At 35.3% G+C, this 26,125-nt stretch overlaps 1 protein-coding gene across 16 annotated transcripts in view; it reads left to right on the top strand.

Annotated features, from left to right (window-relative positions):
* Positions 1 to 26,125, top strand: part of ERC1 (ELKS/RAB6-interacting/CAST family member 1) — a 302,320-nt gene that overhangs the window by 87,949 nt on the left and 188,246 nt on the right. For all 16 annotated transcript variants that reach the window (XM_084511007.1, XM_084511005.1, XM_084511011.1 and 13 more), the window contains 2 exons: positions 6,278 to 6,445; positions 25,768 to 25,905. In XM_084511007.1, coding sequence (XP_084367133.1) covers positions 6,278 to 6,445; positions 25,768 to 25,905 — 306 coding nt within the window. The remainder of the gene's footprint in view (positions 1 to 6,277; positions 6,446 to 25,767; positions 25,906 to 26,125) is intronic.

Here is a 26,125-nt window from a genome sequence, read left to right as displayed (position 1 = left end):
AAAAAGAATAGAAATTACCTTTCAGAATATTATTGAAAGATATAGATATTATATATCTATACCTAATATATATATAATATATATAATATAATATATATATATATATATATAATATAATGTTTGCTTACCTAATATATAGATATTATTATTACCTAATATATAGATATATAGATATTAGGTAAGCAAACAATTAAAAAAATACAAATAGTAGGTTTCAATCCATTATAATGTTTGAAAGTATTACAAATAAATCACTGAGTATTGTGGCAAACTTGCAAAGCTAGAAAAACATTTCACTTCTTCCTTATATATAGTAAAAAGCACTACTTTTCTGCTCATGACATGAAGTTCCTGGAAGAATTAACTTTTAACAAGTTAAAAGGCTTCGGTAGATTTTATTAAAGTTAATGTCTTAACATTGATTGTCATTATTTCAGCTGTTATGGGAGGTAAATGTATTTATTCAACTAAAATGTGCATAATTTAAATTATTTAAAAACAAAAAGATGTTTTTGACACTCATGATAGTTATTCAAAACATTTTGATGTCATTTTAGCTGAAGGCCACAGTTGTTTGTTTGTTTGTTTGTTTTTCTTTTTTTACTGTAGAAAATCCTTATGTTCTATTCTCTGATTTGCTGTATTTCTATATAATCACTGATAATGTCTATTCATTGCTGGTTTCTTCCAAATAGGTTTCTCATATAGCACTAGAATGCAAAACCAAATCTCACTTTCTCTGAAACATGAGAACACCTTTAATAATAAAAAGTGCCTGAAAAGAGAGTTTTTCTACTCTCTGCTTTTAGGTTATTCACATAGTTTGCTTCCAGATACCATAACTGAAACTTAGCTGAAATAACTGCACTAACAGTGAAGGATGATTTTCTGTCTGTCTTCCTGTCCTTGTCTTTCAGTAAGCAGATGCTGTGGAATTAAAACATTAACAGTAGTGTTTTAGAATGATGCTTCTATGACAGAGTTAAATGGATTATGGAGTTGTAAATGATGTAACTTCTCTAGAAGAGTAGTTCAAATACAGCCTAGGGTATTTTCCATAGTAAAATGTAGCAATGTGGCACGGATTGAACACATAAAAAGTGCTGTTGATTAATCAGAGTACTCCTTTGTGTCAGAGTTAAGTTGAATATTTAGAATTATCCATTTATGTTCATGAGAATTTTTATGTAATTCCAAGATATTTATACTTTTTGAAAGGTGATCACATCTATTTCATCCTTGCTGATGTACTTGACAGAAAGCTCAACAATTAAATCACCATGCACATTACCTTTCTTCTGTTTTCAGGAGTGATCCCCTCAAGCATAAGATTGAAACGCATTGATAAAGTACACTGTTGAGATGTTTGTTGCATCCTGCGATGCAACTGTTTCTGAAAGTGTATCTTTCCATAAAATAACTTTCACTAGCAGCAGGGTAGGAGCACGAGATCCTGCTTGGCCTCACTGAGTTGTTGACAGCAGCAGTCAGTGTTAAAATATCTCTAGGCCTTCTCTTTAGACACCTAGAGGAAATTAGGAGGATGAGGAAAGGAACATTCTCTGCCATATATTGGCAGAAATACTTACAGGGAAGAGGTATTTTAAGGTTGTATTTAAATAAGCATTTTGAGGGAAAAGAGCCTTTGCCAGTTAGTCTTCTATTAAAGAAAACTGCAGATAGATGAGGAAAAGATGTTAGTAAAATGTCTCAAAAGTGCATCTGACACCTGCCATTGCTAGAACTACAAAGAACAGTGTCCTATTTGTGGGGTGTTTATCTTGAGGGCTATTGGGTGGAGAGGATATTGTGGTTAACTTTTCATTTTCTGAAGGAGCCTTTAAAAATAGCTCTAAAAGTGTACAATCCTTTTGTAAATAAAACAAAAAGTAAGTATTTATTTTGGATTTTTTCCATGTAAAGTTAGTATTATGTCCCAGTGAGCCCTTTAGCTTAGTTCATTGCTGGCAGGTATGTGACTTCAATGGGAAGTTAGATTAATCAGTGAGAACTTTCCGTTTATATACTGCCCATGCTGGCATGGTACTGTAATTGGTCTATTCCAGATGGTGAATTCAGATTTATATTCAATAGAAAAATGAATTCGGTCCTCAGGACATATGTTATTTGCTCTCAATGTCTTAATAGAATGCAGAATTCTCTACAGTTCTTACTTTACTGGGGCTTTTACCAGCATTTTGGAATTATAGTAGTAGACTCTCCCAAACCAGAGGCATTTAGGGAGTGGATCACATTTAATGAGGTGTGTATGAACAGGAGCTGGGTGTCTCCAGCAAGACTTGTTAGCACAGGCCCCATTAAGACCTACGCAGACACCTGCAAATGTTCTCAGTGCACAAAACTGTGTTCACTGTGTTTATTTAATACCATGTACTAGAGATTGTGGAAGAAGAGTTGGAACTGTTTTCTGACCTGAGCAGGCCCTGAAAATAGTAAGTACATCAGTCCTGCCTTGGGCTTAGAGGCCTAGAAAGAACCAAACAGGCTCGGCCCAGTGTGTGTGCCTCAGCTCTGTGAGGTACTCATGTCATCTTAGTGGCCCAGATAACTGGGAGCTGCATGTTCATAACAAATTCACTTCTGCATGCCAGAATGGATGTTGCTGCAATTGGTACAGCAAGTTGAAGAGTCAAATGTAATTTAATTATTAAGATAATCAATGTCAAAAATTGAGAATCAAGTCCTGTGAACTGCCACAGCATGCAAAATCAGCCAGTAAACATAGCTTTTAAGGTTTGACTCCTGACCATGCTCTCAGGGAAATAGCTGAACTCATTTTGTGTTTACTGTCTTTCAAACAAATCAAATAGTAAAATATTACTAAAGTGATCCTTTTTAAAGTGTCGTTTTTCATTTCAGGTACTTGGATACTTTATATAGCATTATCCGTGGCAGCATAAAAATAACATTTCACCTCACACACCAAGTATATTTTTATGTCTTCCTTTGTGCATTTCTCAATTATTTCTGTGTTCTGAGTGCTGACATAGATAGGAGAGAATTACTTCAACATCTACCTTATAAAGTAGCTGGCTCTAGTTAGAAGTCAGAGCAAGCTCTTAACACATTTCAGGATTGATACTCCGTCTGTGTCTTTTGCTGCCAACAGTGTAGTAAGAACAACAGAGAACAAATATTTTGAATTTTGCCAATAGAGGGAAATCAGACCTTAGATAAAATGTTTGTGGGATTCTACCTTCTGATGTTACTGAATAGAGCATGGCCTCATTCACAGATCCAAATGAATGGTTCAACCATGGTTTGATCACATGGCAGTCAGATGCGAAGAGTCACTCAGTCTAAGGAACAGAGTAAAGTATGTTTTTTTTCTAGGCATCAGTAACATCTTCATAAACCCAAGTGCAAACCACCAGCATCACAATAATAGCCTGATTGCTGGTGCACACTAGAGATGATGGGAAAAATAAGAAAAAATATGTGGAACCTAAGTCCTGTTGTCTCAAGCTCCTTGTTCACTTCTGAAAATTTCTGTGGATTTTTGAAAATTTTAATGATTTCCCCAAGCTATAAATTGGTTATTTGCTTCTTAAAGTTAAGACTAATTATAAAACCCAAGATTAAAAAAAATGGCTTAAGAATAAATTTAGTTTAAATATTATGTAATTTCTTATGTTAATTCTGGTAATTATTGGAGTTACTAATGTTCTAGTTTTTCTTGGAAATTCAGAATTCTGCATGCTTCATATATGGCTATTAGGAACAGTCATCGAGTATTATTTACTGCTACAGGAAAATTCTGTGGCTCCTAACAGTGTTTTTCGTACGTGCTTCTTACAAGGAAGAAATTGAAAAATCTTATGTATGGTACGCAGCTGAAGAGAGGTGCCTGTCTAGGAAGGCTATTGTGTTGAAGGCAGCCAGAAATGTTCTTGTTTTACTAAAGCTTCTTGGGAAATTGGATGGTATGTGCAGGCCAAGTTAGCAAGCACATTGTTATACGAGGAACTAGCAGTTGCCTGAATTGTGCTGTAAGATTTTACTTGCCATGCGTAATTAAAGACATAGCAGACTATTACTGTGAAAGCAGTTGGGTTAAGTCTGGGTTAAGACAACACCATCCAGGACACAGAAGTCAGGAGAAGGGGCGTCAGCACCTCAGTAGCTGTTTGCCTAGTCGTTTCCATGTGCAGAGAAAATCTTAAGCTGGCTTTGTTGAAGTTGGCATCACCTGACTCCCACAGACCTCAATTCTTGTCACTGTGGGAGGATGCCATACATAAACTGAGTTGACATGAATAAACAAGTGCAGTGTTCTGCCAGGAATAGTGTTAAGGTGATGACTGTGTATCCTGCCAGCCTTTGAAAATATTCCTGAAAGTGTTTTCTGTGGTTTCCTAGGCAGGGACCTCACACAAATAAAACCAGGAATGCAATTTACCCCAAACCGTAAGCTAATATAGAGTTCAAACAGGATAATCAATCAGAAAATGGAAAGCTTTTTGTGGATAAATTTCTGTTTGCAGATGTTCTATGTTCACGTAATACTTTGCTGTAGACATCTGGAGTGTCTCAAATATTTTGTAACACAAATGTTGAGGGTATATAGATATGCTTATGAGAGAGATTTTCAGTTTCCCTTCAAGTATGAATGAAAATGACAATTAGTTTTACTATTATATAGTAAATAGGTATATGCAGAGAAGGACATACCTAATCGATCTCTAAATCTGTTTCTTAAAAGAAGGCAGTCTGCTCCACCTGCTAAACTTTTCATTACAAACAGTGTCAATTCCATATATCACATTTGGGTAGTACCTGTTCCTGTAATATCACTACAAAATATACTCCATGCACTGCCTGTTGGGTGAGAGGTTAGGAATGTGCTTTTAATAATGTATGTGTAAGTGAGAAGGCTCCAGACATCGAGGTGGCAGCAGGACCGCAGTGCTGATTGGAAGAACAGGGCAGTTCTTTTCCCTCTGGCAAGGACTTGTTGCTCCATGTAAAAAGAATCAGACAAAACAACAACGGCTTTTGTGGGCGTAACATACTGTAAACGTAGAGCCTTAGAGGCAACCTTTCCATTAGCAAATTGAAATAAAGTGGAATTAGAATAACTCATTAAAACTAAACGTTGCTCAAAATGCCGTAAGCAAGTGACTACCTAAACTCTTTCCCTAGCTGGAGTTGTCCATGTCGTCTTTTAACTTCATGTTTCCACTGTGCAGAAGGACCAAGAAATTCAGTAATCACCCTGTTTACTCTGTGTGACTGATGTCCTGTAATGGCTTCAGCTAACAGGAACCAAATCTGATACTGTCAAATAAGATTAGCAGCCAAGCTGGCAGATTTGAGCTTTGTCTGAATGCTGAGTGGATAGGGGTCAGTGGGTTTCTTTTGCTATCTTGAGCAGGTTGCTGGTGTTGGATTTCGTATTCTACAATGGTGTTTGAGATTAGTCTGTGCTCTGTGGTGACCTTTTTTTTCTCATCAAATTTATATTCGGGTAGCTCTGATTCCTTCTCCCATTTCTTTTGTCTTGTGAGCTCTGTGTTTCATTTGTGCAAGATAACTGTAGAAGGAAAAGCAAAAGCTTCTCAATGTGCGGTTTTGAAGTTTGAGGGTACCTCAGAATTCTCAGTGTTTCTAAGGTTATCGAGACTCTAAATATGTTTGTGTGTCCAAATTGCATTCACAATATTCTATAGCATGTAATTTGTTCCATTTTATCTTTAATTCAAAGCTGCATCCTACAGAAAAAAAATACTCAAACTGTTTTATTGCTATTTAAACTAAATATTCTTAGCCCTTGTAAAGTAACCCTCTTTCCGTGTTTTTATCTGAAGTGGCCACACAGACCTGTGTTTTCATTACCTCCAAGCTGAGCTAATACTTTAATTAAAACCTGAATACGAAGTGACTATTTGGTACTAATAGTAAACATTTGAATCTCTGAACATTGTTAGTGTTTCAAATAAAAGGGTTGATTTTCCTACGCATGAGAGAACCTCTGCAGCTTAGAAGAAACGTATTCTTCTGGCCTCTACTTTGAGGGGGGAAAATGCCTAACTTGTATCCTGTAAGACTGAGCTATGTCTGAAGTATAGTTCGAGATACTTCAGGAAGGACCATTAATGTCATATAACTGGGAATTAAAACATGATTGTTTTCAGTGTTTTGTCCCCTTTCTATTTGTAATTTGATAGCACACACTTCCTTGTGGAAGAGCAGTTTATCTTTTCAAAAGTTCTCTCCTTCATTGCTAAACAAACCGTTTCTGTATGTTTGAATCTAGGTGGATGCATTACGCTTACGTCTGGAAGAGAAGGAGACTATGCTAAATAAGAAGACAAAGCAGATTCAGGAGATAGCAGAGGAGAAAGGGACACAAGCAGGAGAGATCCATGACCTGAAGGACATGCTAGAGGTGAAGGAGCGCAAAGTTAACGTTCTTCAGAAGAAGGTAAGATTGTAGACGTCTAAGTCAGATACCCATCTTTGACACAACCTCATTCCTAAGCTTGTCAAGACGTCTGAACTAGAATTTACATTTTGGATGTTAGTGATTCAGTCTGTTCACTTAATGAGAAGATGGTGAATGATGAATTTCAATTTAAAGTTGTGAAGAAAAAAGAAAAAAATTCAAAGCAAATGTTCCCTTTCAGTGGGCGCAGGTGCTGCTTCTGGTTCCACTGCACTGTTAAAAAATGCCTGAAGTATTTGTAGGAGGCATGTCTCATGGAAAATCAATCCTTTCACACCAATCACCTTAAAGCTGCACTGATGTGAAGCATTGGGTACAGTGTGACTGATACCAGTATGTGAATGAATGAATGAAGGGTTGTCTCAGTAGAAGCAATTAGGTTTATTCCTCTGTAATTTACTGAGAAAAATTCAGAAGAATTCAGTAGGTATAACTTTCATTAGAAATGCTGTTACATCATACTAAATTCTTCTCAGGAACTTGTAGAAAAGGATAATCAGAGTTAAGACTATCCTACATAACTTTCTGGATAAGAAAATGTAGACCTTGTCAGTGAAACTAGGGAGGTCTGGGTAAAAAAAAAGATGTAGACCCTGTCACAGAAATTAGAGAGGTTTCCTAAAGGACTTAGAATCCTAGGGCAAGGAAAAAAAAAAATATATATATATATATATATAATATGTGTATATATATATTAGTTTATAGAATAATTTTTTCTCATTGTTTGCATTTGTACATAAGATGTTCTTGGATCTTGTTATGTATGTATTAGGGTCTGAATGTGCTTTTTTTTTTTTTTTTTTTTCCCTAGACGCTTTAGCAATCTGTGGAGTTCTTGTAATTTTAATAGTTCAGAATATTGATTAATTTCTCAAGCCTGGACAATGCCTTTTCTTTGACTATGATCTATAAATCATGAAAGTTTAGGTCATGATCAGTTCCATTACAGCCAACTTCATGTGGGAATGGAAGTTCAGCCATGGAGTTTAGCCATATATGTGTTGTTAATAATTCTAGAACTGCCTTATTCCCAGTCTTCATGGTCTCGCTTTTTGACTTTTTTAATCTTTGTGGTACACTTAAAGACTTCTAATTTTTGTACTGTACTTTCTCGTTGTTTTCAAAATTGGTCATGTACACTCCAAACATTGATTGAGATCCCAGCAGAATGCTTAACCAAGAAGCGGGGAATCAGACATTTTTGTAAATGTTAAATGTCAGCAAGGTTATTTTACTTCTGTTTACTCTTACATTGTTGGCTTTTTCTTCTTATTTGTTCTACTTAACTCTTTAGAATGGTCTTTTATTGGTTCGTTCATAAGCAGTGCTGAAGGTTCTATTTTTGCTCATTTTCTTTACTTGTACTTCTTGAAACCACTCTAACAATTATTAAGACAGTTTCATCTTGCCTCTTCATGTGGCTACCCTGTTTTTTGAGGTTTGTTTGCTGCTGCTTTCAAGTAAAAGTACTTGATCTCTCCAGATAAGAAAGTGAGGTCCCAAACTTTTAGATGTGGAGTTTTTGAGCTCTTGTTTTCCTATATAGCTCAACAAAGGACAATATTACTGTAAAAATAATTTGAGCTGTTTTTGAAAACCTGTCTATGAGCTTCTTAAACAAAGAAACATATACTCTGTCTATAGAAAAATATCTCTTTCCTGCTGCTAACTAGAATCACACACAGATTTGAATTTGCTTTAGCCTTCAAGTTGTTGGAATCATTTTCTTTAACATGAACTGTTAAATTGTTAGGTTTTTAAATCCAAAGATATTGTTTTCAGTATCTATCATTAGCAAACCTAGAATATTTTTATGGAGAATTCAGCTGACAATCCTTGAACCTGAGGTTTTTGAAGCAGTATGGAATTTATTTTTGGTTTGTATGGTCCAAGGTAAATAAGCATAAATTCAGTCCTTTAAACTTTCAACTGATTTTCTTAATTGTTACTTCAGACCTGAAATTTAAGACTAAGTTTGAGAATCTCTATAGATTGTGCTTTGCACTTTCTTGCATAAAATCTGTTACTTTAAAGTGCTAGAGAAAATTTTGAACTCTCATTTTATCTGGTACATGTGTCTTTCCTTTTTTTGACTCTACAGATAGTTATGTCAGCCTTCTGCCTGAAACTTCATAAGCCTGGATCTACTCTCATGTGAATGTGAATGTTATTCTCTTAAAGAGGAAAAAAACCTCTTTTTTTTTTTTTTTTTTTTTTTTTTTTTACCTTTTTGCATTTCTTAAGTACACATTTTTATTGAAGTGCACAGCCTCTTTTATGCTTTATACACGTGCTTTCAGATCTTCTAGTGGCAGTTCAGAATTTTATTTACATTTAAAAAATGTGTAGCCTTTAAACATTCACATCCATACAATGACAGTAAGTTTTTTTATTTGTCCCTCTGATTATAAACTGGTAAGTTCAGAAAGATCAGATTTTTAATTGAAGATCTGGATGATCTGGTAGCAGCAGATCTTTCTGCTGGCGTAGTTATCTGTTATTAAATGCTTATTTTAAATTTACAGCATGATTTAAACGGTATTTAGGCATTTTAAGTGAATACAATGAATGATTATGAAAGCTGTGTGGTACAAAAAAGTGTTCATCTTGTATAGTGTTAAGAAATGTTTTTCTGTGGATTTCTGAAAACAGCAGCAGCATAAAACTACTACTTGCAGTTATGAGGAAGAATGGGGTACAGGTGTTGGCATGTTGAAGGAATGTAACCAGATAAAGTATTTGATTAATAGATACTATTTAATCAGAATTTACCAACTATTTTTCCTTCAGCATATGCTCAGATTGAGGTTAGTTTTGAAGTGTGTGCTCTCATGAACTAGATTTTGAACTCTAACATATTTTTAATGCTAGGTAAAAAAATTAAATTGTATCAAATACTAAAATCATAAAGACATTCAAAGAAAAATATTTATTGGAAAATCATTAACTTACATGTCATCAATTTAGGAAAAGCTTTTTACTTTCTTTTAAGATTACATAGGGCACCTCTACTAATAACATAGGCATAACCAAATGATGCCTATCATGGCATTTGGACTTTTGTTCTTAATTTTTATATTTTCTGTGGCTGTTTTAGATGTGTAATCCCCTATTCTAATGACATTGACAAGAAATACTTTGGTATGGTGTCCAAAATTGCATTGTGCTAAATTTCTGCAATTTCCATTGTTGAGACAAAAATTATTTTAAATACACCCTTTAATATTGAGTCTCTGTTTGGATTCATTGACATAGGTCATTGCCTGGTTTGTTTTATGAACTGTTAGTATCATTCTAGTTCACCACTTTTATTAATATAATAAAGTATACTTTTTGGTCATTCTGAAATCCAGATGAAGAAAGTAATGTTTACTGGCTGATTAACAAACAAATAAAAGACACAGAAGAAGATTATGAGCAACAAAAATCTGAAAAATTAACATGACAATGGGCATCGCTACTGATACCCAATAGGTACCAATTGCTGAGAAAAACACGTGCTTCATATCTTCGGTTGTGGAATCTTTCCAAAATGGGAAGCTTCTACAGTGGAGGTGGTTGATAGCATCTTTACTTGAGACAAGAGAAGCAGTAGAAATGCTAGAAATTTGGACATTACAGAAATGGTCTTTATGTCTGAAAATTTCATGCAAAATCTTTGTTTCGTAGAGCTTTGGGATTATTGTTTTTTAATTAATTGAAAATAAGTCTAGCATAAAATCTCATTTTCAGTTGTTAGAAACCCAAATGAGGGGAAAACATCAGAAAATAAAATGAGGAGCATTCAGAGCAAGTCTGAACCTGAAAAAGATTAAGTTGTGCTTCATTATTCTCTCTGCCATATCTGTCTGTCAGTGCTGGTAGACCAGAATGGAGAGGAGTGGGGAAAAAAAAAGTCAATGCTTACTAATCAAATCTTTTTAGAGAAGTATCATTTGCGACAAAAGGTAAGTAACAGTTACAATGAAGAAAAAAAAATCTCTATATAAAAACAGTTAATTGTTCACCCTTTGCTTGGTGGAGGGGCATGTTTCATCTTTGGGAGTGTAGTTAATACTCCTTCATTGTGTAATGCAGCTGCAGGCAAATAAAGTTCTAGTGTCTGAACATAGGGGTGTTTTTTGGCAGCTCCCCACACATAGTGTGGTAATTGACCTGTGATAAAGTAGAGGAAGAACACGGATTTTTTTTGTGGCTATGGTGATGTTACTTGTTTAGCCAGTATTCAGGAAGACTCCAGATGCACTCCTCCTGCTCTTTTGAGTAAGAAGCATTACCTTTCCCCAGAGGAAAATAAATTCTGTCTACTTTGCAAAAAGCTTAGAAATCAAAACAAATATTTATGCTTAATGATAAGAAATACTACATAGCAGGAGAGAAAGACTACAAATTGAATTTATAACTCAGTTGTTTAAAATCAGTATTGGTCATATTTACTGCAAGAACGGAGTTGGTTTAGTATTCATAACTTCTAAAGTTCAGTGTTTTTACTTTAAGGGTAATTTTGTTTCCATTCCCTCATCCATGAAGTAGATTCACCTCCTCAAGCATCTCTTCTGATACAACTCTGAAGAGACAAGAGAACATAGAGAAGGAACTGCATTTTCAAACCTTAATTCAGTTTATTGTAGTTTCATCTTCCCTGGTGTGGCCTTCATGTTGGTTATCAGATTAATGAATACATGTATATGATTTTCTAAGAATTAATAAAATGTAGGGTGGAATTATAGATATGCCTTTGAGATTTTCTAAGATGACACTTAATGCTTAAAAATCCTGTATTACTAACACTTCACTTGATGACCTGTTCAAACCTGCAGTGTGTGTCTGAGTTTCAGGTTTTGCTTTCTCTGTAGAAAAGAACAAAGTAAGAATGTCCCATCAAAGATGTATGTTTACAGAGTGAGTAATCATATGGCCTCTCATTTAAGACCGGATAATTTTTTGCCTTGGTAATATACCTGTGGGCAAGCTTATTCTCTGCTTTTTACATGATTGAATTATGAGCATGTAAGGAGGAGCACTGTACAGTGCTACACGGTCATATTAGATTGCTAATCAGCCCAGCTTCTGCAGGGAGGCAGAATGAAAGTATTTGATGTGTTCTTTGCTCAGACAGGATTGATAAAATAGTTACTTTTCTTCGGGAACAATGTGTCTTAATAAGCAAGGATTGGGCGTATTTCCATAAATATTTTTCTGACAGAAAAAGCCATTCTTCCACTCATTTTACACCATGTCCCTATTCATGTCACTGAACTGGTTCCAAACCCAATTTAGAGATTTCAACTACCACAAAGAGGACGTAGAGTCCCCACAGGCTTGTGCCAGCTTGTTTAAAAAAACTGACAGTCGTGACCTCAAAGATGTGTCCTGGAGGGTCATGAGGGAACCTGTCCCTCCGTGTCCCTGAAGGGATATCAGACCTCTGCTGCTTTTTCCTTCACTCCAACCGTTCTGTTACAGGCTGACTGATTATCATTGAACACAGCAAACTTGAAATGTATGGCTTTTAGAAATTTACAAGAGGTATAGTTCCTGTTCTTTTCAGGAACACCCTCTTAGCATAATGATCCTGTGGGTTTTCTTAATTCCACTATTCAGGGAGATTAGTTGTTTAATTCCCATATGGGAAATGAGGATGAAACACAATTTACTTTCATTTGACAGTGAGCCGTGAACACTTTGAAAATATGATCCCTTACCCTTATTCGTTGACTTTCTACTTCTCTGAGAATCCACTGAGGCTTTTGAGCAGTTGCAGCCCAGCTCAGCTGGCATGATGGTTTTTGTTTTTTTGTTGTTTTTCTCTAAATATACAGTAGCTAGTAAGAGTCTATTAGGGTGGGTTTTTAGTATAAGTTTAAAGATGTCTGATTACCAAAAAGATCTTAGAGTTTATTAAAACCATTTCAGATTCAGTGTCAGCAAGATATCATATACCTCTCAGGAAAGGCTTTAGCCCATGAGATTTGATCTTTTAAAATACTTTCTTAGCCACATAATAACACATATCTTTCTGATTTGGAATATTGGCCCTAGAAGGTTCACAAGCATAGCTTCAGACAGTCTTTTCAGTGGCGGGTATCCTTAGTTTACAGTTGCTGGTGGAGGTGACAGTGTATTCTTCAGGGACTCAGCAAGGAATATATTTCTGATCTTTTTGCCTAATCCAGATTAGTCACGGCAGATGCCTTGTTGTAGCTTGAGGAGCACTCCAGCATTCTCATTTTAAGGGCTTTTGGTTTCCAAAGGAACAGATGTCTCACAGCTGAGTTGGGTGACACATATACAGTGCTCCATGTATGGCCTTACAAGTGCTAATGTAGAGGGAAGTGTCACCTTCCTTGACCTGCTGGTAGAGCTCCTCCTAATGTCTTGTGCCTTTTCTTGTCATTCCTTGCTCTAAGAATTTTGATTAAGAAAAGTGTTAATGATCTGACCATGGTTTAGTTCTAGTGGAAGGATTCTCTTGGTATATTATTATCAAGTCCAGCTACTTACTCCCTCTTCCCAGACCTACATAAACTTCTAACACACTCTGGCACCTGGCCATGTTGTATCATATCGCATGGATGTTAGTAGCTTTGTGAACAAAGCACACTTGTCTTGTAAGAAAGGACTTTCTAACCAACAGGATGGCACCAGGCACATTGGCCAAGTTGCTACCTCAGTGTTTCCACAGATGTATCCTTCCTGCTGTGTCTCTGATATTCTGCACTATATCCTGGAGATGGCAGACTGCACTCTGCAGAATATATCTGTTCTTTCTAGCATCCCTCAGGTGTCTGGTTTCCTCTTCTACTTGCGAGATAAATTTTGTATCTGGGACTCTTGTGGATCTCCTCTTCAAGTCACTAGCATCTAGTTCCTTGTTTTATCAGTCTACAGATCGTGATTTTATCATGCAGGAGAGTAGGCGAAACCTGGAGCTTATCCAGTTTTCTTTTTGAATACTATCTCTGTAGCCTCATAAAAAATCTTTCTGAATACAGGTTCTAGGCTCAACATATATCAGTTTTATTCTTGGTGTTTTCCTTTTTTTTTTTTTTCATATCAGTTAGAACAAAACATTCTTTGATTCTACAGTGTACCACAAATAGTATATTTGAATATCAAATAATTATTCCAGAGCACTTAAGCTTCTCATGGAATTTTTTCAAGAATCAGAGGGCAGTTAGGATTTATATAGAATTGTATTTATATAAAATTATCCAAATAGTGCTCTCTTCATTTAGTTAGATTTAGGTTTTCATATATGAACTTAGAGTGCATGCATTTCCTGCTGTTTTCCTTGCAATTATCTGTTCATAAGGGTAGCAGCTGCAGTAGGATCACCCTAACACTGTAATCATTATTCAAGCAATTTGCCACCTATTAACTTCTACATGTATGAGTTCTAAGAAATTTGTAAGAAAAAATAATAATGATATGGCTGGTCATTCTTAAAAAGCATTAAAAAAGGTAATTTACCAACAGTGGCCATGATGTTTGATATGTTGGCCACAAGGATTATGTGATTTGTGACTTGTTCTTTTTAGGCTGCCTTGTGGAATCATTCAGAAAATGCTATCATTATAACCTAAATAAGTATTATTACTAGTCGCCTAAAATGTAAGATGGATGGAGAATCCCAAATAAATACTGCATGGATTTGGAAAAATAACTCAAAAAATGTGTTTTTTAAATGCACATTTTAAAAATAAATCTGAAAGTTGCATAAAACTCACTTTTATTAAACTTCAGTGTAGTGAAATATGTAAGTGAATTTACTTGTGCACTTTGGAGATTGTTTAGTAAATTATATGGAGCATTTTGACCTAGTGCAGAAAGAAAATTTTAAATTTGAAAAAACAGTTTTAAACAAAACACATTTTATGTTATTCAGTAATTTTTAGTGTATAGTTATGGTTGCCAATGCAGCAACTATGTTAGAGGAACCCACTGGATTCACAACAAATATTATGTCTGGTTGGTTTATAAATTAGAATTTGTAATTGGAGCATATGTTGCTTTATTTTTATACAGCCCTCTCTTTAATATATGCTCCCTCTTTTGCTTGGAGCACTGTGTGATACCACAGTAAAAATAAAAACATCTGGATCATATGTAACATATGTACCTGTATTCCCAGATGAATGATAATACTCTTTTCAAAAATCAGGTGCTGTTCTGATGTGTGTGAAAGATAGCAAGCCAATTTCTTATTCTGAGATATAGTAATGTACAGAACATTTTCTTGACGTATGCTGATGTTACTAAAGAATCTTGCCTGTTGCCTTTGGTAACTAGAGTACTTGCCTTTTTTTTTTTTTTGATAATGAATATTCACTTGTCCTTTTAGATAGGTAATTTCAAAGAGAGAGGGAAAACAGGACTGTGGGGTTAATGATTTTGGTTCTGTAGTTCAGCTGTTGTAGCTGGCTAATGTAGGGTTTTCAACTGATATGCGTTGCTGTAATAGTGTTACATAAGATTGATAGCACCAGCAATGTTACAAGAAAACTCAGTGGGGTTTCTGGTATTATCTCTGCTCCTATGTTCCAAAAAACTGAAACCACAATTCAGCAAATCTGTCATATACAGAAGGGATCTTTTTTTGAGTATCCCTCAAAGAGGAGCATTTTAATATTACATCCTTCTTGTGCCTTGAGATAACCTCTTGATTGGCAAGACAGAACATTACTCATAGGTAGTGGGACTGACAAATTCTGGTTTCTTGAAGGGATCTGGGAAAACAGCCAACTTTGGGGCCTCTTGGTTTCATTATAAATTAAACGTGTAGTTTTTCTGGCAAGATAAAGCTAATAAGCTTTGTTGGTGTGTTCCCTGTCATGCTAGACAAATACAAAGCTCCCTATGATTGAAGAGACAGGAAAAGCAAGGGCGTATGCCTTTTTTGAGGTTGCTTACATCAGTGTTCCTCACACGGCTTTTCATTGCTCTCTGGGTTGCAAGACTTCACAATTTCCAACACTTTGGTCACCGCTGAATTGCTGTCCAGGCGTTTTCTGCTCCTCAGGGGATTGTCTGAGCTACGTCTGGAACAGACATTACTGATACAACTAGCCAACTTAATGATCTTCACTACAACAGGGCAGGAGTAATTTTTCAGTATAAATCAATATTTCCTGGTTTCAAGAGTGGGTTTTGAATCCACTAGGCTAGGTAATCTTCTAGGTTGGGTGTCTGTTCAATATTTATACAGTCATTAGGACTGACATAAGGCACAAGTATATGAGTAGCTTTCAGGCTTGTGACTTTTCTAACGCAAAGGTTAAGAAAACTTCATTCCAGTGTGTTGTCACTATGGAGCAGTGTCACAAGGAGCAACTAAGATCGCGTTGTCCTAGAACATGAGTTTGATAATTAGGATGCTCTTCTGCATGACGAAGGTCTTACCTACCTTCAAGCAAAGATGAGAAGAGCATGGTTGTAAACACAGAACTTCTGCATAAAGAGAACCACTCTTCTAGCCTTTAAGTTTAGTAGAGTGATGATTTGCCTAAGGCAGTCTGTGTATAAAATGGAAAACAATGTTATCAAATGATGATACTAATTTAATAGATTGAGTTCTTAGGCTCATACATCTTCGGAGCACAGGCCATGAAAGAATTTTATTTGGGAGTTTGATATTTTTGTCAGCTGTCACTGTGTGTTCTGAAGAAATTCAGTAAAAGCAATAAGAGGTAAATACTCAAAATACACATACGTACTCTTCGGTTTAGTATTTGCAGTAGTACCTTACTCCTCCCTTGTTATTCATCGTTATATTTCCTTTCAAGGAGAATGAAGCAGGATAATGGCAGTGGATTGGGCATGTTTTATAATGGAATTAAAAACATCTATCCTTTCCAGAGCTCTCCTCACTGGTTTAGGGCAGTTTTATCTTACAGTATTTCTTTGATCATTTTAATAAATCAGTGATTTGGACAGTGTAATTGACTGTCTAAATCTCATTTAAAATCTTTGTTCAAGGTGTAGAGCTGTCTTGCTTGAGTGATCCTTAATGATAATGTAAATGAAAATGAAGTTTAGTTTGCTGTGAGGATTTCCTTTTAGTCAACATTAAATCCCCACGTTCCCATCCTTTCCACTGCCTCAGTTTGTCTTCTCTGCTCTCCATTTTCCGTTCTTAGCTATTGCAGTGTAGTTGCAAGTTAAGCCTCTACATTCTTTTTTTTTTTTTTTTTTTTTTTTCTGTGATGAGTATGTGATTTGTAGCACTATACTACTAGGTGGATGTGTTTCACTAGTTATGGTATCCGTACTCTATGTAGAACCAAAATCAAAGTCTAAAGCACATCAAGAAAATAGCATCAGTATTTCTGAGTATGAGAGATCAAATTGCTATAGAGTGAAGAATATTTGATAATAATACTCAATGAAACACTGCACTTGGGGTTTATTCAAGTGTAGAGGTTTAATTCATAATTTACTAAGTTTTTCACTTTAAATTTTTTAAGCATTATGTAGCCTTGTAAAGCTTGAACTACTCCAAAAGGAATGTCACAATTTCTTCGTTTTACTCTGTTTCTTATAAAACAGAATGTAAGATCTATGCTAACATTTACTGGTTCCAAGTTTTCCTTGATTTATCAGCCTTTTGTAAGAAAGGGAGAGACTCTTCTCTTCCACAGTGACGTAGTTTTGGTTTTCTTTATTTTGGATGTTTGGATACCATCAATAGAAAAATTCTCCTAATTATAGTATTTTTTTTTTTTTTTCTGTAAGGAACTTTCCTAAATCAAATCTGCACATATATCAGCAAAATCCTTCCTGGGACTTGGTACAGGAATGAGGAAACATCCCCAAAACAGTTGTTGGTGTTTTTGTTGTTGTTCAGGTTTTTTTGTTTGTTTTTCCCAATGTATTTGTATTTGGTGGCTCTTAGGAGGAAATCTTTAGAAAGCACAGTCACAGACATTGCTTCAAAATGTCAGGACACAGCTGAAAGGGAAATTAGCATGATGCTATTCTTCATGATTAGGCCAGGATTTTAACAAAATGTATGTCATCCATAATTAGATTGTGAAATAAATTACCAGCTGATTTCGATTATGGTTCTCAGTATAAGTGACGTTTTAGCACATGTGAAATAAATGAGTAATACATAAGCTTAGCGTTTCATTTTAGGAGAAGAAGAGAAGCAGAGTCTAAATGAATTTGTTTTGCTATTTAAGATAGCGTTGTTCTGTAATAAATTACATGGGTGAATGAAAGTACTGTCCTGAAGTTGGAAACAATGAATTGTCTTAACAAACAACCCAATTTGAAATCTTGATATTAGTGGGTAATGCATACATGTTTTTAGCTGATAAATACTGGCAAAAACAAGAGGTCACCAAGTGAGGCTTTAAGATAAAACAGTGATAGAGATGTGGTTTTTTTTTTGATTTTATGTAGTTAACCACTTGGCTCAGATAGTGCTGAAACAAATCTCTTATGATCAGCTTTTATACTTTCATTATTTAATTTGCATTTTAAATATTGTCCGTTCATATTAAAACCTGTATGCTTTGCAATATAACCAATATCTGTGGGTTAAAAAGAGTGTCTCCTCCTGCACCCCTCTCTTCAAAAACCTCTCTTGTATTGGCCAACACACCATGGAAGGATTTTTACAGTACAAAGACTGTTTCTGACTAGATTGGGCTATTGATATTATTAAACCTCCTCAGAATGAAGTAATTTCTTAAGTAAATTTAACTGTTTTATGGCCGTCTAAGGACGTGACTCATTGCTAATGTGTAATTTTTTCTAAGCAAATATTTTGGAACAGAGACAATGTTTAAGAATGTGTAAATTAGCTCCCTTGAAAATGTGAATTTCAGGTTATTTGCCAACTCAAGAGTCAGCCTACAGTCTGTAGGTCTTCATTCCTTCTATTGTTGTTTTTTTTTTTTTTTTTTCTGACTTGAACTCTGCAAGATTCTCCTTAGAAGCTTGTAAGGAAAATGCTTCTCAGCGTAAGTTTTCAGAAACTGAAAAGTTTGGTAATAACATTGTGTTGGAAGGTTCGAAGGAAATTCAATCTATTTACTAGCAGGACAGAAAGACTACAAAGACAATAGTTATATTCTGAGAGTATGATCTGAAACATCTGGTTTAAATGCTGCTTGATATAGGGAATACAATAGCGCAGGAAAAATTCTCTTCTATTCAGATGATGCTATAATTGTAACTCAGCTTATGGCGACAGTTCATTAGTTCTATTTTGCAGGGATCTGTCAGCAAACCGGTGCTACCAGAGGGTGATTAAGTATGCGAGGGAAAGGAGAACAAGAGAAAACAAAGGGATGGAAATGTCCTCGGAGATTATTTCTGTAAACATAGATGAACTATTTTTCTAGTAGATATAAATATACTAGCACAGCACCTTTGTGTGGAAAACAAAAACAAAACAAACAAACAAAAAACACTGAAAAGAGAATAGTCTTTTGGATCAGTGTCAATTGTTTGTAACTCCTTCATCACAGGTACAAAATAATTAACTGTCTATACAAGTTATTAAGTCAGGCTTTGTTGTAGCAGCTCTTCTTTCTCCATACCATTCTTTTCTCAAGTCAGTATTATTGCATAAATGTGAATACAAAGTCAGGTCAAGAATAAAACGTTGATTCGATTAGCAGTTCCCTGATTTCTTTTTAAGCATTGTTTTCACTTTGTAACCGTTTCTTCCTTTAGAAGCAGAAGCAACATGCCTGTTTGTGGCCCATAGATTTATTTGATGTTGTTTGTTTGTTTAAACAGAAACCACAATAATAAGTTCTTTGTGCTTTCTAAGCTGCATAGCTACAAATTTTTTTGTGTGTAAAACTAAATACTGTAAGATCATCATGCTGATTTCTAAGGATTTTCATCAGATTGGAGATCATGAGAATAAAAATGACAAAAGATTTAATCTTCTGAAAAAGCAAACAATTGTTTTTGTTTTGGTTTGGTTTGGTTTTACTCCACCCATGGAAGTTATTCTGAATTATAACTGGACCTGGGTAGAAGTCAATAAGAATGTACCCCTGAAGTAGAAGTGCCCTGAAGGTAGAAGTCAATGTGATGTACCCCTGTGTTGGAGTTTCCCAATCGCAAATTCTTTTTCAGTTGTGTCCTCCTCCATGCTCTCCCCATCCCTTTTAGCCTGTTTCTCTTTCTTACACCAATACAGATCAAGGTGTTAAGGAATCCCATTGTACATCCCAGAATCTCAGTATACTAGTTTCAGCAACATCAGGGCATTTTGAATTGATATTCTGATATGTTGCAAAGAGAGCGATGTTCCAGGTAAGCACTGAAGTAGGAGAGTGGTAAAAATTAAGAAAAAAAACAAACATCTTACCCATGAGGCAAAATAAAAAGTAATCATATCTGCAACGAGTAGCAAGAGGAATGTAAATTGAAAAAACAGATTTAGCACTTAACTGAACATTCACCATCTCTACATTGAAGTGTTAACTGGTACTCCAGAATTTGATCTGTAGAGAAAACGGAAAAGAGAGAGACCACCACTGGTTTCTTGCATTTTTAGAGTGTCTTTAATTGACTTAATGCTTCACAGATTTTATGAAATTAACTGATATACAAAGTATTCCAGAATCAGTTTTAGCTTCTTCATTTTTATTCTTGTTCAGGAACAAGAGTGTTACTTTACAATAGTTTAACTGCATTTATATCCATTGCTTAAATCATAAAGTAAAAAGAGCATATTGAATGCGGATGAACTTTGGAAGAAACTCTCACTTGTGTTTGCCAAAACATTAGTGAAAAAAAAGAAAAATTTCTTTGATCTATACTAAACTTCAAAACAGGTTAAAAATCTCACCCTTGGAACAAGACATGGTATGCCTGAAACCTCAGCGTAGCACACTGTTGCTAGTCTTCAAAATTTAACCATAAAAATTAATAGCAAGAATATTACTTTCAGTCTAAATGATACAACTCTATGATACAATTGATATTCGCAAATGACATACATTATTTCACTCTGGATTTGAATAGCAACACCTTATATTGGAGGTTGAAACAGAGCCAATACACGTACAAAAGATCAAATTTTGTCTCCATCCACAATAGAAAGACAATCATAATGATGAGGTTTTTAGTATGACATCTATAAAACTAGAGCTTAATCTTATAAAACTGACCATTAATCTTTGCTTATGTGCTGTCATTTTGGTCTCCAAAAGTTACTTTAAGAGCATAGTAATATTTATAAAACTCATAGTGTATTTTTCTTTAACAATCTCTAGGGACTTGAGGTGACCAACACATTTTAGGAACAAAATTTTATGAGTTCAGTTCCCTCTCAATTTTTTGGTGTAAATGCCTTACCCCTTCTGAAGCAACATTTTTTTTTTTGCATATGTCAGACACAATGATGTGATCTTGTCTATTTTAACAGTTCTGTTCTCATCTTGATTCTGATGCAACCCCAGCTTTCTCAGCTTCTCAGATATCATGAGATTATAGCAAAATAAAATATGACTACAGACTATCAACTTTTTGCAATGGATGAGTATTCTTACGTTGCCATTGAAGGGAGCGACCTCTCTTCAACCAGAAAGAATTGGAGCTGTTTTATCATCACATGCTTGCTAAGCTGCCAACTCTGTCTCCCACACTATTTTTTTCTCCTCCATGTTGTTATTCCTGACACGGACAGACTCACCTCTGCCTGTACTTGGTGAGATTCCATCATATTCTAGTCAATGACCCTGAAGCTGACCTGGCCAATAGTGCTGTTATAAAACTATGGAAGAATTGTTCAGAAAACTCGCAACTTATATTAAGTTTTTATTTGTTTGTGCAGCTCTGCCATAGGAATAGAAGAGAAAACTTCTCGTCCCACCTGGTTATTTAGGTCCTTTTTACAGTACTGCTTGCACTGCATGAAACCTGGGATCAAAAAAGTGGGAGGCTTAGCAGCCCCCTGAGATTGTCATGTACATCTGCTCTTGTAATACAATCAAGGAATATTATCCTATGTTACAGTGATTGTCTTTTATATATTCAGTGTACATCAAGATGAAGATGAAATATTACTGATGAAAGCAATCACGTTACTGAGCTGTGTTGGGGAAGTGCAGAACATAAGCATTTTCCCCTGTTTATACAAAAAAAGAATGGTGAAAGATTTGTCTGTAGGTAAGTGATATAGCTAGTTATTTGATATTGGAGTTAAAAACAGAATACGCAATGAAATGTGAAATGTCTCAAGATTGAAAAGGACCTTGAATATGCCAAAGAATGATCTAACTTAAAGGGCTCTTAAAACTTTTTTTTTTTTTTATCACTTTGTTCCTTTTAGAAGACAAACAAAATAGCAAAGAGAAAATAAAAAGTTGGAAGTGAAACATAAGTACAGTTAAATCATGTTTCAGTCAATGAAAGAAGCTGTAGGAAGCTATTGATCTTTGAATAAAAACAAACATTTTGAAGGAGGATAAAAATATTTTCCAGTAACAGGAAGCAAGAGAAAAAGAAATTGAATTACCAATTCACAAACCCACTGTATTTATTCTGATGCAGAAGTCACTGGCACAGTAGAATTCAGCTTCTCGAGTGTTGTATTTATCCACACCTCAGGGTTTATGGGGGTTCTACAAAAGTTTTTCTTGGCTGAAGCATAGTACAAAGGATCTACTAATAACCTGTAACTAGAGAAATTAGGGAATGTAATGGTCTGTATGAGTCTTAAACTAGATATGTCTAATTTAATTCCCTGAGCTGTTGTTTGTTCTTTGCGTTTGTATGGGGTTTTCAGTAGGACAACTATTTGCAAAAAGTAGAAGCTTTCTTGCCTTTGGATCAGCATGCTAGAGGCAACTTCTCTTGCCTCTACTCCTGTGCTTCAGGGCCGGGAAGTGAAATAATTGGTTTCACAAAACTAGGAGTAAATCATCCAGGTTGAAACAAAATAGTGCCTGACACCAGGTAAAATTGGAGAAAAAGATTTCAGTAAATCATTATTGATAAAGAAATTGCTATGCAGAGCAGATCATTCCAGTGTATGTATGTATACCTTTACGGTAAGCTTAGTGTTTCTAAGCTTCTAGAAGATCCCTGTCTTTACCCTTCAAAATAAGTATGTATATGAAGAGTAAATATTATTAATGATCTAATGATATTATATATATATTTCCCATTTAAAAATTTTTGTACATAAATATGTATATTTCCTAGGTTTCTAGAACATTTCAGGGAAAATTTGTCACTTTGTGGTTGTTTCAAGACTAAACAGTGCTCCTTCAGTTCTTGTCCCTTTCTGTATTCCAGAGGAATACAGAGAGATTCCATTGCATTTTATTTCATCTTTCTTTGGGGAAAAAGACCCTATTTTGGTCATCTGCTTTATTTCTATCAGCTATTTGTGAATTTGCTTGGTGTTACTTTTTCATTTTTTCTGTTGTATAGGAAAAGAGGATGGTAAAACAAATATGAGGTACATCATATATTCTTTTCAGTGAAGGATCTCAGACAACTTGCAAAGTCATAATAGCAACGTCACTTATATTAACTGACTACAAAGGCTAAGTGTAGAATATTAATTGCTTTTTTCTTCTGATTATATCGTTTTGGATAACCTGTAGTTTAGCTATTATTTGTTTAAGTGGTGCAGGTTTGGGAGAAAAATGGAATAAAGAAATTCAGTTATTGTTCATTGTGATTTTGTAAAGGAAATTTTGCATCTGGTGTTGTGTAAGTGTTTAAATTTGGACTCATGAGTTGAGCCAGGTTTCTGTAGTTGAAAGGCACATCCTTGTTGGGAACCATCAGTTATCCCATGCTGCAAAAGGCACATTTGTAGGTAGCTTTTTTTTTTTTTTTTTTTTTTTTTTTGTGTGTGTGTGTGTGTTCTTGTTTTATTTTTTTGTTTGTTTGTTTGTTTTTCTTGATAGTGCCTAGGTATTAGTGTGACTTGGAACAGTTTATTGTACCTGCTGTTCCCTGAAGGATAGAGCAAGAAAACATCCATTACTTCAGACGGCAAAGCATGTATGTAGACAGAAAGAATAGATAAGTTCATCTTCTTTGCATATAACCTTTTTAAAAATATATATATACATGTATATATGACAGGGTGCGTTTGTAATGGGAAGATGCTTCAGTCATACACAGTACTATTACATAGCTGTCATTTTACTCTCATCACAGTAACTAGTGTTTGTCACACGTGTAAATGCATGTTGTGCTCGTGCAAATGGTTGTGCTCCCCAGGCAAGCATTTAACGTAGCTGGTGTGAATTATTTAGCTTTCTCTTGTGTGCAGTTTGCTCACAGCAGAAAGTCACTCTGCACTCTCCCCTCTCCAGCCACTTGGAGCCTTTGCTGGAGTGTTTTGCCTCCAGAAGTAAACATGAGTCTAAGAATAGCTCAAGCTTCTTTGTAGTATATTTTCATGGCTGGCTGTCTAAACAGCCAGTCTGTCTAGACAGCTGACGACACTGAAAGCTCCGAAGGTCGAAAGCAGCCACGTAGGCTCCTCTCAGGGATGTTACCTAGTTGGTAACTGCATGTGTGGGCACCGTGAGGGCTTCCATTCACAACTGCTGGAGTTCTCTCAGGCTCCGTGTGCTACATGCATATGCTATTAGGGCATTAAATAATAGATAGGAGTGCATTAAAAAGTTGGAATTTTCAGTAATTTCCAAGTCACATGAGATATTACTAAGTTATGCTTCTTTGGTGATCTTCAAAATTTATGAAGTCATTTCTGTTGTGCTCAATTTAAAATTTTAAGCATAGTTTGGAGGCCTAATACTTTTCCTCTAAGATAAAATGATGAGGAAGATAAACTGAAAACGATTTTAGTACATTCCTTAAAAACTGGAAGGAAAAACAAAACAAAACATGTATGGCATTCTACTGCTATCAGTAATATATAAATTGTGTATAAAGCTGGATCATAGGTTTACATGTGCTTACATAAGAAAAATTAAAAAACCCAACCCAGTATGGAGAATCTTATACCAGGAGATTTCTTCAGTGGCTCTGAATAACAGAAGACCATTAGCAAGGGTTTCCCTGAATTAGGTGGTTCTTCCTTTCTTCCTTCTAGCTTCCACATATAATAAATTCCCATTTTTGTGACTAAATGTTCAGCCTCTTGCAGAATCTTTTAAATATATCATTACTGATCTAGACTGTTTCACAAAACAGTGGTCCAGAGGTGATTTTAATAGAGAACAAAGTAGTAGCTGATGGCTTTAAATACCTGTTTGCTCTTAGATCACGATGTCTCAGTTCTTCCAGGGTAGAGCAGTTAAAAGTGGGGATATCTGATGTGTTTCCCGTAACTGAAGAGCTTCTAACTGCTGTTAGACAGGTGAAGCAAAAAGGCTAGTAATGCTTTCAAAAAGTTTACTAAATAATGGACTAGATAGTCCTTGGGGTTGTCTTCTATAAATTGATTTCAAATAATATCCTGCTACAATTGTTTTGAAGACAGGCACCTTACTTGCCACATGTCATTCTCCAGTGTATGATTTATGTTTGCTGATGCAAGAAGAACCTGTCAGCAATAACAAAAGAAAGAAAATCTATACCCACTTTAATCCTTTGCTGATAAATTTGTTTTCGACAGGCAATGATAATGTGCTAATGTGTCTGTTCTTTGTGATGCATGTGTGTGTATAATATGAGCTTACCTTTGGGTCTTCTCGGTCTGTCAAAAGATATATTCAGATCTCATAAATCAATTGAATTCTATTCCTGGAGAAAACAAGGATGATATATTTTCTACCCAGAGAATGATGCCTGGTGTTAGTATACCATATAGCAAAACACTTTAAGATGAAAAAGCAGCATACCAGTATTGTGAAGAATGCAGTGTCAAAGGAAATACTTAGGAGAATAGTTAACAGATTCGTAATAATTAAGAACCTTTTTGTTTGTTTGTTTGTTTATATCTGCAATAATGTTTTTATCAGCTTTTATTCTTTTATATTGTTATTATATCAACAGCTTTTCCTTAATATCAAACCTAATTGTTTCCTTCAATCATACTGTGCCCAACGTCTTCAGAAATTAGGTATAATACCATTTCTTCATTTCAGTTTATTTTCCTTGATAAATATTTAGACTTTCTTGCCCTGAGTTCTATCCCAGCTTCCAAAAAAATTGCTGATTCTTTGTTAATATTTGATGGTTTTGATTACATTGCTTGATGTTTCCATGTAGGATTATAAAAATGATGCCCTCACCTACTTCCTTTGTTTTAAGAGCATTTTTAAAAATGTAATATTTTTGGATGATTTGAATGGTTTTGATCACTATTTTCTTAAAATGTAATTTTCTTCTTTAAGATTGAAAATCTTCAAGAACAGTTAAGAGACAAGGAAAAGCAAATGAGCAGCTTAAAGGATCGAGTGAAATCTTTGCAGGCAGACACCACAAATACTGATACTGCCTTGACCACGCTGGAAGAAGCACTTGCAGAAAAAGTGAGTTTGACGCCTAAGCCCCTGAGTGAATAAAGGTCCTTCTACTAATAACCTCTCTATAGGCAGCTTTACTATGTGTTTGTTGGGCTCTGCATAAAAGAAGCCTTTTGTGCAATACCAACTCTTCTGTCGGTGACAGCTGAGGCATCAGGAGTGATGTTTCTGCTGAGGTGCATCTCTCACTAGAGGGCACTGTAGGATATTCTGAGTGGCAGCCTGG

Source organism: Aythya ferina (assembly GCF_964211825.1).
Source record: "Aythya ferina genome assembly, chromosome: 1".
Taxonomy (NCBI): domain Eukaryota; kingdom Metazoa; phylum Chordata; class Aves; order Anseriformes; family Anatidae; genus Aythya; species Aythya ferina.
Note: the sequence above shows the minus strand (reverse complement) of the source record. Positions and strands in the feature narration are given on the sequence as shown.